Below are 12,599 nucleotides of genomic sequence, written 5' to 3'. Positions count from 1 at the left end.
TTTATGAATAGTATGGGGGTTAAGTCGAATCATATTGATTAAAAAATTACCCATGTAAGTTCGTGGGAAGGGGGGGCACTAGGTCAAGCCATATGTATTATAAGCGACCAAATCAAGTAAGTTATGAAGTTGAGGGGTAAAATATTAACTAATTACTAGAAATATGCATAGTATTTAGAAAGTAATTGGTGGGCTAATTCTATATGAGGCTTAGGTATGCATGCTGAGCTCATGGTAGCATTGCACCTAAGTTGTTTTACTTTGACAATAGTACTAAACTTTATTAATTAATTTAAGTGTGAAACATGATAAATCAATTTAAGTTGTTAAAGAGGTACTTAGAGAGACTTGAAGTTGTCTACACTTGACCTGGTTGCAATAGGCTAGACATTATGATTTGGGAGGGTACCACTTAGATTGCTCACCTTAATTGTAAAGTATCTCCATAAGTTGATATATATGATAAGACATTAATTGTTTAAATTGTGATTAAAGTTGTTTATGTTGATAATGTTGTACAAATTGTAAGTTGTGTTTTCTGTTAAAAGATATGACTGATGTTGCATGGGTAGATTATGTTTTAAGTTGAATTTAATTGATGAAGTTGTTATTTCTTGATAAAGTTATTATGTTGATTTTTTTCCGAGTTTACCCTTTTTTTCTTGTTAGATTGAAATAATCACACTTGATATAAGAGCAATATATGATTAGTTTTAATGGCTAGGCTTGCTGGTGAATGATCATACTATAGGTGATCTATTTTGAGTATACCACTCTAATATAATATTATTGTATAAAGATATTTGACTAACAATATATAGGATTATTTTGTATTCAGTTGATATATTTAAATATATGTTCAAGGATTATATTTTAAATTATATAAACTAAAAGACAAAGTAAATATAATTATAACCTAACATTTTTTTTAACTATTATTAAATTTCATCTTAAACTTGCGACTTAGTTATTTCATCACAAGCAACTTACAACATATTTGGCATCGTTTGCCAGCCTATTTATCTATTTTTTTTATTATGAGAATTTATCTAATCTAATCTTATCCTTTCTATTTGTTTTTACATTTACACATTATAAAATAGAAATAACCAAAAATACGATCGTCACACATTTCTATCAATCTAATTTTATGTCTTCTATTGCTTTCTTCACCAACAACCTCCTTTCTCCTTGTTTTCTCTTGACTTCATACATCCCCTCATCACATTGTCTCTCTTTCCCCCTCTCCCTCTTTACTTTCCCTCCTATCCCCTTTCCCCACCACCATCATCGGTGGGAGAGAAAAAAAAAATAAAAAATTAAACCACACACCATAATCCGCCAAAATTTTATAAAAAATGTTCCCCAACTACAATTTCAGCCACAACTTTAAGATTCATCAACCGTGATTTCCCACAATATCAAGAAACGTGAAATCAACATGGGTTCATCCAAGGAAAGAGAGAATTCCCAAACCGAATCACCACCATCCACAAACGAATCCTCGAGAAAGCACACGGAGCCGCCACCACCACCAACCGCCACTTACCCCATGCATCCACCACCGCACCCAATGTATTACCCTAGCCCCCAAGGGTACCCCCAATATCCACCCGGTTACCCACCCGGTTACTACCCTCAAACCGCCCCTTACTACGGTCCCCCTCCCACCTACCACACCTCTTCAGCCGGTACCCGGTGCTGCCGCAGCTTCATCATATGTTCATGCATGATCCTCACCTGCCTTTTTCTCATGAGCCTCACCCTAGCCCTAGTGCTTCGTCCAGAACTACCCGCGTACAAGATTGCATCCTTGTCCGTGACAAATTTCTCCACCACGCCAACCCTAGCTGGCGAATGGGACGCGAAAGTGACCATCGAAAACCCTAACGACAAACTCGTGGCTTATTTTTCCCACTTGAAGGTGGACGTGGTGTACAAGGACGGTGTTGTGGCGGTTAACCACGCGCCAGGGTTTGTGTTGAACACGAAGGAGAAGGTGGACATGGACGCCAAGGGCTCGTCGAACGGTGCGAATGGGGACATGGTTGGGAAGGCCACAATGGATGACTTGGTCAAAGAGAAAGGTAGTGGCTCCGTTACCTTCGGTTTGAGGGTGTCTTCCATGAACATGTTTAAGTCTGGCTCCATTTCCACCAGGAGCGAAGAGATAGTGGCCATTTGTGAAGACTTGAAGGTTGTGTTTCAGAATAATGATGCTGGGACATTGGACAATAAGGGAAAACCCAATGAATGCCAGGTGTATATTTGAAGGGGTTATATAAACTACCTTTTGTATTTTGTGTTGGTAATCATTCTTTTTTAATCGGTATTTTTTTAATATAATTTATTTTTTATTCAAAATTAAAATATAAATAATTTGATTAAAAAACACACAAAGCTATCTTTTGTGTGCGTTTTGTTTTTTATTTGAGAGGAAGAGAATTGTTATTAATTTGTGTACATAGTTGTATTTAGTAGCGTTGTCTTGTTTGGGGAATCTAGATAGAAACATGCTTTTCAGCCTTGCAGATATATAGAAATTAAATTAGTTTTGTAAGTTTCCTTTGTTAATAGAAATTTCCCTTGTTTGGTTTGTAGTCAAAAGCTAGAGAGTCCTGTAAAATATCAATAAATGAATGTATTATGTATTGTATGCCATGTAGCATGTACTATGGAAAATTAACACATAGGTACATTTTGGTAACTTTTTACATAAATTTCTATTAATTCTTAGAAATTTTCCTAAAGTATTACACGACTCAGTTAGGTGGATGACACAACTTGCTAAAATGATCATGTGAAAATAAGATTAAAATTTTGTTAAAGGTATAAAATGATAATTGAATCTAACTTCTTTCAACTATTAGAATAATACTTAATCACTATATCAATAAATTTTTTAATATATTAAAAATAAAAAAAATAAAAGTTATGATATTATATACCGTCAAATGAATTCAAAATTTCACATACATTTATTACCATTAAATAATATATATATATATATATATATATAATATTATTGATAAAATAATATTGATAATATTATTAGTATATTAATATTATTATTTTAAAATATTATAAACTTATATATATATATATATTTAATATTACTAAATAAATAAAATTTAAATATATTATTAGTATTAACGAATTAATAGTGATAATAATATTATTTTATTAATATCTTATTAATACTAATAATATAATTAAATTTTATTTATTTAGTAATGGTGAATATTTTTTTTGATACGTTGATGAAATTTACAGTTTATATATCTTAAAGTAGACAATTATACAATTTTAAAATAATAATTTGTTAATATACTAATAATATTATAATATTAATAAATAGCAATATTATTAATGTTGTAAACTCCTGCACACGATAATAAATACATTCACTTGTGATAAACAATATGTTTAATCTGATAGATGAACATGAAAAAATGTTGATCTTATGCATATTAATAGACGATCTATGCTATTGCCTTGGAGAATCTTCATTTTGTAGATTTTACACATAAAATAAAGTATAAATATAAACACATAGATGCTCAAGGATTAAAAGTATTTTTTTTTTCAAATGCAAGTATATATTATCATCATTACAAACAACTAGCTACCCAACTTACCCGATGACAATACATTGGCAGAACACGTTACAATTTTGGCATTTTGGATTTAGACAATTTCGGCCCAAAACAGACAGTATAACATATCTTAATTTGGGCCCAAAAAATTACTGTATAACATATCTTAATGGTAGATGTTAAACACACCTCCACTCTCGTATAAACACATCTCTTTTTTAAAAAAAATATATATAAAATGTCTAAATTACCCTTTTAAAAAAAATGAAATTCCTAAATTTACACCTCATTTCCCGCACCCCCTTTCCCCGCACCCCACACTCCACACCCCTCTTCTTCCCAAAGTTTCTTTCTGCTCAATGTCATTAAGCAATATACTTTTACAATCATTCTGAATAGAAAAAAAGGACTAGCCCCACCATAACCAGCATAAGAAAGGTTCTTTTACAGTCATTAGCATTTCGGATAGTACTTTTATAGTCATTAGCATTCTGGAAAGTACTTTCCGGAATAGTAAAATTATTGTTTATATAATTCCGGAAAGAACTTTCCGTAATAGTAACTTTAATATTATGGAAAGTACTTTCCAGAATTATGTAACAAAACATTTCCGGAAAATACTTTCCGGAATAAGAATTTAATATTATGAAAAGTATTTTCTGGAACATTTTTATATAATTCCGGAAAGAACTTTCCGTAACAGTAAGAAGAAGAAGAAGATGAGTGCTAGAAAGAGAAAGAAGAGGGGTGTGCGAGGTGCGGAAAAAAAAAAAGAAGAAGAAGATGAGTGCCAGAAAGAGAAAGAAGAGGGGTGCTGTAGCAACCTCGGTCGCGACGGGACGGCGAAAAATAAATTGAAAAAGAGGGAGTCGCCACCAATGTTATTTTTTACGGAAAAACATTGGAAAAACCATAAAATAGAAAATAGTCTGCGAAAACCAAATTTTGAGTTCGGGAGTCGATTACGTATGAGGAAGGTATTAGCACCTCACAACGTTCGTCCTAAGACGATTACCTTTAATTAATTAAACTAATTATTTATAATTTATAAAATATTTATCTCACTAAATTATCAAATATGTTTTATTTAACTAATTTAAATTATGCATTGAAAAAAGGTTAAAATTATTATTGTTATATAAAAAGGAGGATAATATATTTTTTTTATTTTTTTTGGCTCGACAAGATTTAGTTCTTGCTCCTACGTATCTTCATGTGCAATGAAGAATCAGAGTTACGTAGTTCTTTGTAAAAAATATTTGTGTGTTGATATTTTTTAATTAAATTTTATTTTTGTTAAATATAAGATTCTTGAACTGTCTCAGCTCATTCATCTTAAAAATATAAAATTAACTAAGGTGTACACCAAAGTCAATTCAATAAAATTTTAATTATAATTATTGCTAGAGATTGTTATGAGGTTTTAGACGAAATTAAAGATAAATAGAGTAAAGTAGAAAGCTTAAAAGGAAATAACAGAGGATAAGAGAAAATAAGGAGGCTCGGCCTTCCATTTAAATATGATTACAATTCATAAATTAATAGGAGGCTCAGCCTTCCATTCAATGAATATTTTGGAATAAAAAAACTTGAAATTGATTATTAAAATGTCTTATATATTTAAATGGAGAGTATGACAAATAGAACTCACAAGAGATGATGAAGGTGACTTCCACCACGGATCTCCCTCCCTTTCTCTCTATTTCCTCTTTCAGCTACTAGCCTCTGGATAAACAGAAACTTCGGGCAGAACCTCCTCCTCTCTTAGGGATCGGAACTAGGGCAGAACCTCCTCTCTCTTTCTCTCTCTCTCTCTCTCTTTTTTTTTTTCTCTCTCTCCCTCTCCTTTCTCCCTCTCCTTTTATTTATAGGAATTACAAAGTTACTATTCAGGTACTATTCACTCACGGAAATACTATTCATGAACAGTAAAAAATACTATTCAGGAACAGTAAAAATACTATTCACTCACGGAAATACTATTCACACCGAAATTACTGTTCACATTTTTTTTATTTTTATTTATTTTTTTTTATTTTTATTTTTTTTAAAATATACCTTTTTTGCTATATATATATATATATATATTTTTTTTAAAACAAAAATTGACATTTTCCGGACGAAATTGGGTTACTACAGTTGCCCCTCTTTACTTAATTTTACTAGATAATATAAACAAATCTTGTTTCCATATTATCGTAGTAAAATATAAGTAAAGAAAACACCAATTTCGTCCCTGAGCTTGAAACATTAAGAAACACGAGCGCGAGGAACACGAAACATTAAAAAAACATGAGCGCGAGAGCTCAAAACATTAAAAGACATGAGCGCGGGGACTCAAAACATTAAAAGAGTGAGCATGAAGGCTCGAAAATTAAAAGAATGAGCACGGGACTCAAAAGATTGATAGAGTGAGCATAGAGGTTTGAAAATTAAAAGAGTGAGCACAGCGGCTCGAAAGATTGATATGTGAGCATAGAGGCTTGAAAATTTAAAAGAGTGAGCACAGCGGCTCGAAAGATTGATATGTGAGCATAGAGGCTTGAAAATTTAAAAGAGTGAGCACAGCGGCTCGAAAGATTGATATGTGAGCATAGAGGCTTGAAAATTTAAAAGAGTGAGCACAGCGGCTCGAAAGATTAAAAGAGTGAGTACGGGGACCCAAAGGATTGATAGAGGCTTGAAAATTAAAAGCATGGGCACGGTGACCCGAAAGATTTATAGAGGCTTGAAAATTAAAAGAGTGAGCACAGCGGCTCGAAAGATTGATATGTGAGCATAGAGGCTTGAAAATTTAAAAGAGTGAGCACAGCGGCTCGAAAGATTAAAGGAGTGAGTACGGGGACCCAAGCATTGATAAAATGAGCACAGGGGCTCGAAAGATTGAGAGTGAGTGCAGGGACTCGAAATATTGATAGAGGCTTGGAACTTTAAAAGAGTGAACATAGAGGCTTAAAAAGTAAAAGAGTGAGCACGGGGACTCAGACGATTGATAGAAGCTTGAAACATTAAAAGCGTGGACATAGAGGCTTGAAAAGTAAAAAAGGTGAACATAGAGGCTTGAAAATTAAAAGAGTGAACATAGAGGCTTAAAAATTAAAAACATGGGCGCGGGGACCCGAAATATTAAAAACATGAGCGCAAGAGCTCGAAACATTAAAAGACATGAGCGCGGGGACTCAAAACATTAAAAGAGTGGACATAGAGGCTTGAAAATTAAAAGCATGGGCACGGGGACCCGAAAGATTGATAGAGGCTTGAAAATTAAAAGAGGGAACATAGAAGCTTGAAAATTAAAATAGTGAGCATAGAGGCTTGAAAATTAATAGAGGCATGAAACATTAAAAGAGTGAGCACGGGGGCTCGAAAGATTGATAACATGAGCGTAGGGACCCAAAATATTAAAAAAATGGGCGCGGGGACCCGAAACATAAAAGTGTGAATTTTGATGGAAACAATGTTAATACCAAGTAGATAGTAAACTTCATTGAATGTGTTATGCAAGTACATTACTTGATTACATGTGCATGATAAGTACCAAACTTTGGTACAACTACTGTGGATGCTAAGCATGTATTGTACTTGAATGCATGAGTTAGGGATGATCCAAACTTTTGGTGATGCAAATGACAAGTATGCATTGGGCTTGAATGAATGTGTTAAACAAAGTATTAGACATTAATGTGAACAATGTGGGTGTTGGACAAGTATTGGATTTGAATGGATGTATCAAACTATGATGTAATGAATGTCAAACATGTGCCAAACTCAAACGTAGATGATATAGATGTCGGACAAGTGCGAGACTTTATATGCAAGTGATGAATTTGAATGCATGTATTAGGAAAGTACCAAACTTTGATGCAAACAAAGTGGATGCCAAGTGAGAATTGGACATGAACGAACACTTCAAACATATTAATACAAATGATGTAATGCTTGATTCGGTGTTAGAATGTTTATGAGGTGTCATTGACAAATTTCATTTTGTTTCTTTTTTCTTTTCAAAGAAAATCATAAAATGATTATTTTCTTTAGAAAAAGCAAATCTATGCAAAGCCCTTTCACCCTTTTTTTTTATCCTTTTCAAATTCATGAAATCCTGTTATTTCCTTTTTTGTCAATCGTCGAAAAATGATCTCACAATTTATCTTTTCAAACTTACCCCACCTAGAATCAAGTGAGACTCATTTGGCCTAACTTATCAATTAAGTGATTATCACCATCTTGTTATTCCCTTTGAAACATCATTTAATCAACATGCATAACAATGACACATGATTTTTTTGGAAGACTATTCAAAAAGGATATTTGAACGTGACTTTATTTTGATATAGAGAAAATAGAGCAAACTACCCCAAGATATGACAAAAATTGAGAACCTGGTGGGAATAAGAGATTGAGCAATTGCCCCAGTTTGATGTCAAATTAATGGAGTGAAAGGTGGAAGAATGTAGACTAACTTGGACTTGAACAAGTGAGGAAAATGATTTACATCACTTTAGACTCGAGTGGATAGAATCAAACAGTGACACATATGGGAAGGATAAACTGTATTTAGAATGGCGGAATACGGATGATACAGGCATTGACTTGATTAAACTTGAGACACATGATTTATATGGTTGAAATGAAAATGTGATGATAGTTGAGAACTTGTCCCGGTATAAAAGGAGTACTTTGAGTTGCCCTAGTTTATGAAGAAATAGGGAACAAAGTTGGATTAGACAATTATTCCAATTGAAAGTTAAGGTGATGAGATGGCAATGAGATGCTTTGCCCCAGTGTGAAGTGGTTGTCCCAATTTAGTTTTGAAAGGAAGGGGTAGAGTAGGAGACAATGATGAATGTGATTGCCTTCTTTTCTGACTCAAGGAAATAATATTGATGTATGAATTGATGGAGAAATAAGACATAAAACAAATGTCTCATTTAATTGGGTAAGGGGGAGTTAAAGGAGGGCATGACTTGTGATTTGTTCCCAATCTATCATTTTGAATGATTCTCATAATTATTGAGCATAGTAATCAATGAACATTGATGAATAGAAGATTTTGCACTACATGTTTGTTTCTCTCCATGATGTAATGGATGTGCAAGTCTTATGAGCATTTGTATTTTTTTGTATTTTTTTGTTTTTTTTTTAGCAATCGTGTTAACGATGATAGATGAGTTCAATTGTTTTGTCTTAAGACTAAACTTAAAAAAAGAAGCAACCAATTTTTGATCTGTATGGACTTTATCTGATTGTAACACTGGTCGGTGAGATGGATATGAAAGAAAAGATACAAAGGCCCAAATGTGTGTTTGGAGGTTATTCGAAACAAGGATCTTTGCTATAGTGTTGGCTTCAATGCTTTTTCGGTTTCTTTTCTTCGCCCCTCTTTTTTTCACCCCAGCTTTTGCCTAGGTTTTTCTTTTGGAGTTTGCAGCCTACCAGGTTGCTCTAACTTTTGCCTAGGCCGCCTTTTTGAGGTTTTCAGCCTAGCGAGCTCTTGTTTCTTTTATTTATTTTCATTTTTTTTTAGACCTTAACTTTTGCCTAGACTGCTCTTTTCGAGTTTTTAGCCTAGCAAGTCGCTCTAAATTTTGCCTAAGCTGCCTTTTCAGGTTTTCAGCATAGCGAGCTTTTTATTTTTGTTATTATTTTGCATAGAATTTCTTGGCTGCATTAGAGTTTATTGGGTTCAATAGATCTTCCCGTCCACTTCCCTCTATGATCTTTTTGAGGTGGCAAGATATTCTTCAATACCAAATCTCTTTCTTGAAACTCTTGCAGGCAAACCTTTTTGGCAAAAGCTCTCTTGATCCTTTTTTGATATCATTGACCATGATACAAGACATTCAATCTCTTCTCTTCAATTAGGTTCAACTGATCATAGCGAGCCTAAACTCATTATGCTTCCTCAAGTTTGCTTTCGGCCAATACTCTCAGAGAAGGTATCTCGACCTCAATAGAAAGGACTGCTTCCATACCATAAACCAGAGAATACGGAGTTGCCCCAGTAGAGGTGCAAACAAAAATGCGATATCCATGTAGAGCAAAAGAGAGCATTTCATGCTAATCCCTGCAGGCAACCACCATCTTCTGAATAATCTTCTTTATATTCTTATTTCCCGCTTCTACTGCCCCATTCATCTTAGGATAATATGGTGAATGATTGTGATGTTGAATTTTGATGAACTTAACCACCACATTGCTTGTCACACGGATAAAACAATGGCCTTTTGATGCTTTTGGTTCATTTCTCTTCTTTTTCATTTTCATTGTTTTGATGGTATCATAAACAAGCTAAATTAAATGGGACCATTGTGTTGTTCCTGTTTTGAGGGTGAGCCTTGTTTGAGGTAATTGAAGAAAATTTTCACTTTTAGGCTCAAATTTGGGTAGCAAGTGGTATATTTTTGGAGATAGAGAAACATAGTCATACATCATTTCAAATCTCAATTGCTTATTTTTAAAGGTTAATCCTAAGACAAAACTTAATGAACTCCATGTTGCTCCTTTTCTTTTTTTTTTTTTCTTTTTTATTGTCCTAACTTTTGCTTAGATCGCCCTTTCGGGTTTTCAGTCTAACGGACTTTACATTTTTTCACTCTTTTTATTTTTTATTTTTTGCTCATAATACTTATCACCATTAAATGTGGTAGATGGTCGGACAAATACTCATAAAATGATAAATTTGCCCCGATAAGAAATCTTCAAATTTCTATTGCCAAACTTTCTAATTGAGAATCATCCAACAGATTTGACTTTTTATGAGGACAAGCTCTTCATTTTTGGAAGAATAATGAGAAAACTATGAGATGTAATGGGACAAAGAAAATTTATGACAATGAAGATAACAACACAACTTGTTATGCAAGTTAATGAAATAAGTACTTCAAAAGGTTAACAATGATTTTAAAACCATGTCAATTGACAAGTTAAATGGTCAAAGAAGCTCATCTTCTCGATTGAGAATTAAATGTAAGTGAGAACAATAATTTCATGTTATTCCCTATTTTCTTTGTTTCCTGCTTTTTTCTTTTTCTTTTGAGACATTGCATAAATTTGTTGCTTGACATCCTCTTTAAAAGAAAATAATCAAATTAGATAGTTGTTATTTTTTTTTAAAAAAAATGACATGAATGAGCAATCAATTAGACCTTTATTTTACTATGAAATGCATGTATAAAAGAAAAATGTTGGAGTGAAGAATTTGAAATGAAAAAAAATGTTTTTTTTATTTTTTTTTATTTTTTTTTTTTGTTTTTTAGAGAAACAAATGCATTTGATTCGGGATGATGAAATGAGAATGAATGCAATTATGGAGAATGATAAGAAAAGACGATGGATATGTTGATGAATATACCTAACATGATTACTTAATATAAATAATGCTTATGCGTGAATGTCATGGGAGATTATGAAAATATTGAATGTTATGAGATACATTTTAGACTAAATGCTCAAATGGAATAATGATCTTACTTTGAATTATGCAAGAGAGAACTGTATTCATTTTTTAGAAACAAGTGTCAATGATGATCACAATTGCAATCTTTTAAAGTTGTATGCATGATTTCATAAAAAAAAAATTTATGCAAAGATGTAAAATGTATGTCATGAATGAATTATGAAATGTAGATGAATGCATGCATGCATGAATAGTTTTGTGGTGATGAATGTTATATTGAAGATGCGTGAGATATGATAAAAGTAAAAAAAAAATGTATGATGTGTATTATGAAATGGAATAAAATTCTCTCTTTTTTTTGCGTCATTCGAACGTAAAGGTAGAATATTGCTCCTGTGATACTTAATAAGGACATCCTTAAGTTGAAAACTCTATGGACTACTAACACGTGTTCCTCTCAAAAGGGTGGGACTATAGTTCTAAAATAGGTTCCTAGAGCTTATAACCCTTCTTAGGATATTAGTCACAATAATAGGTAAACTATTAGAGGTGATAATACCCTTGAAAGGATCAAACTCTAAGTGAGGCCTTCATAATAACCAAACAAGATGTTCATCAAGAAGGTTACTACTACTCAACCTCTTACTATCCTAAGTTGCACTCAAGTCCGGGCATAGGACCCCACTCATAAACGTGTGTGAAATTGTGCAAGTGAAGTGTGTGAAGGGAGCAATCCTATACTATCCAATCTACAAAACACATCACATATGATATAGAAAATAAAATTCTTCTATCCTAAAGTTCAAATTCCACAACACATATTTATATAATTCATGCATATAAGACAAACAACAAATAAGGAACATAAACAAAAAATAAAATAAAATAAAAAGTGAGATAAACATTTAAAAAAAATTATTAATTAGTTTAACTAATTATTATAGGCTTGACTCTCAAAAATAGTCCCCAGTGGAGTCGCCATCTGTAGCAACCTCGGTCGCGACGGGACGGCGAAAAATAAATTGAAAAAGAGGGAGTCGCCACCAATGTTATTTTTTACGGAAAAACATTGGAAAAACCATAAAATAGAAAATAGTCTGCGAAAACCAAATTTTGAGTTCGGGAGTCGATTACGTATGAGGAAGGTATTAGCACCTCACAACGTTCGTCCTAAGACGATTACCTTTAATTAATTAAACTAATTATTTATAATTTATAAAATATTTATCTCACTAAATTATCAAATATGTTTTATTTAACTAATTTAAATTATGCATTGAAAAAAGGTTAAAATTATTATTGTTATATAAAAAGGAGGATAATATATTTTTTTTATTTTTTTTGGCTCGACAAGATTTAGTTCTTGCTCCTACGTATCTTCATGTGCAATGAAGAATCAGAGTTACGTAGTTCTTTGTAAAAAATATTTGTGTGTTGATATTTTTTAATTAAATTTTATTTTTGTTAAATATAAGATTCTTGAACTGTCTCAGCTCATTCATCTTAAAAATATAAAATTAACTAAGGTGTACACCAAAGTCAATTCAATAAAATTTTAATTATAATTATTGCTAGAGATTGTTATGAGGTTTTAGACGAAATTA

General features: G+C 32.5%; 1 protein-coding gene across 1 annotated transcript; it reads left to right on the top strand.

Moving 5' to 3' along the window:
* The first annotated feature begins 1,149 nt into the window (after positions 1-1,149).
* On the top strand, positions 1,150-2,707 carry LOC109787691 (uncharacterized). The gene has a single exon (XM_020346239.3). It carries the CDS (start codon positions 1,442-1,444, stop codon positions 2,270-2,272), a length of 831 nt encoding a protein of 276 aa, XP_020201828.1. The 5' UTR covers positions 1,150-1,441; the 3' UTR covers positions 2,273-2,707.
* The last annotated feature ends 9,892 nt before the right edge of the window (positions 2,708-12,599 follow it).

This window comes from Cajanus cajan, chromosome 7, assembly GCF_000230855.2.
Source record: "Cajanus cajan strain Asha chromosome 7, NIPB_CcT2T_4, whole genome shotgun sequence".
Lineage (NCBI taxonomy): Eukaryota > Viridiplantae > Streptophyta > Magnoliopsida > Fabales > Fabaceae > Cajanus > Cajanus cajan.
The sequence above is the reverse complement of the archived record's forward strand: the minus strand, read 5'-3'. Positions and strand labels throughout refer to the sequence as shown.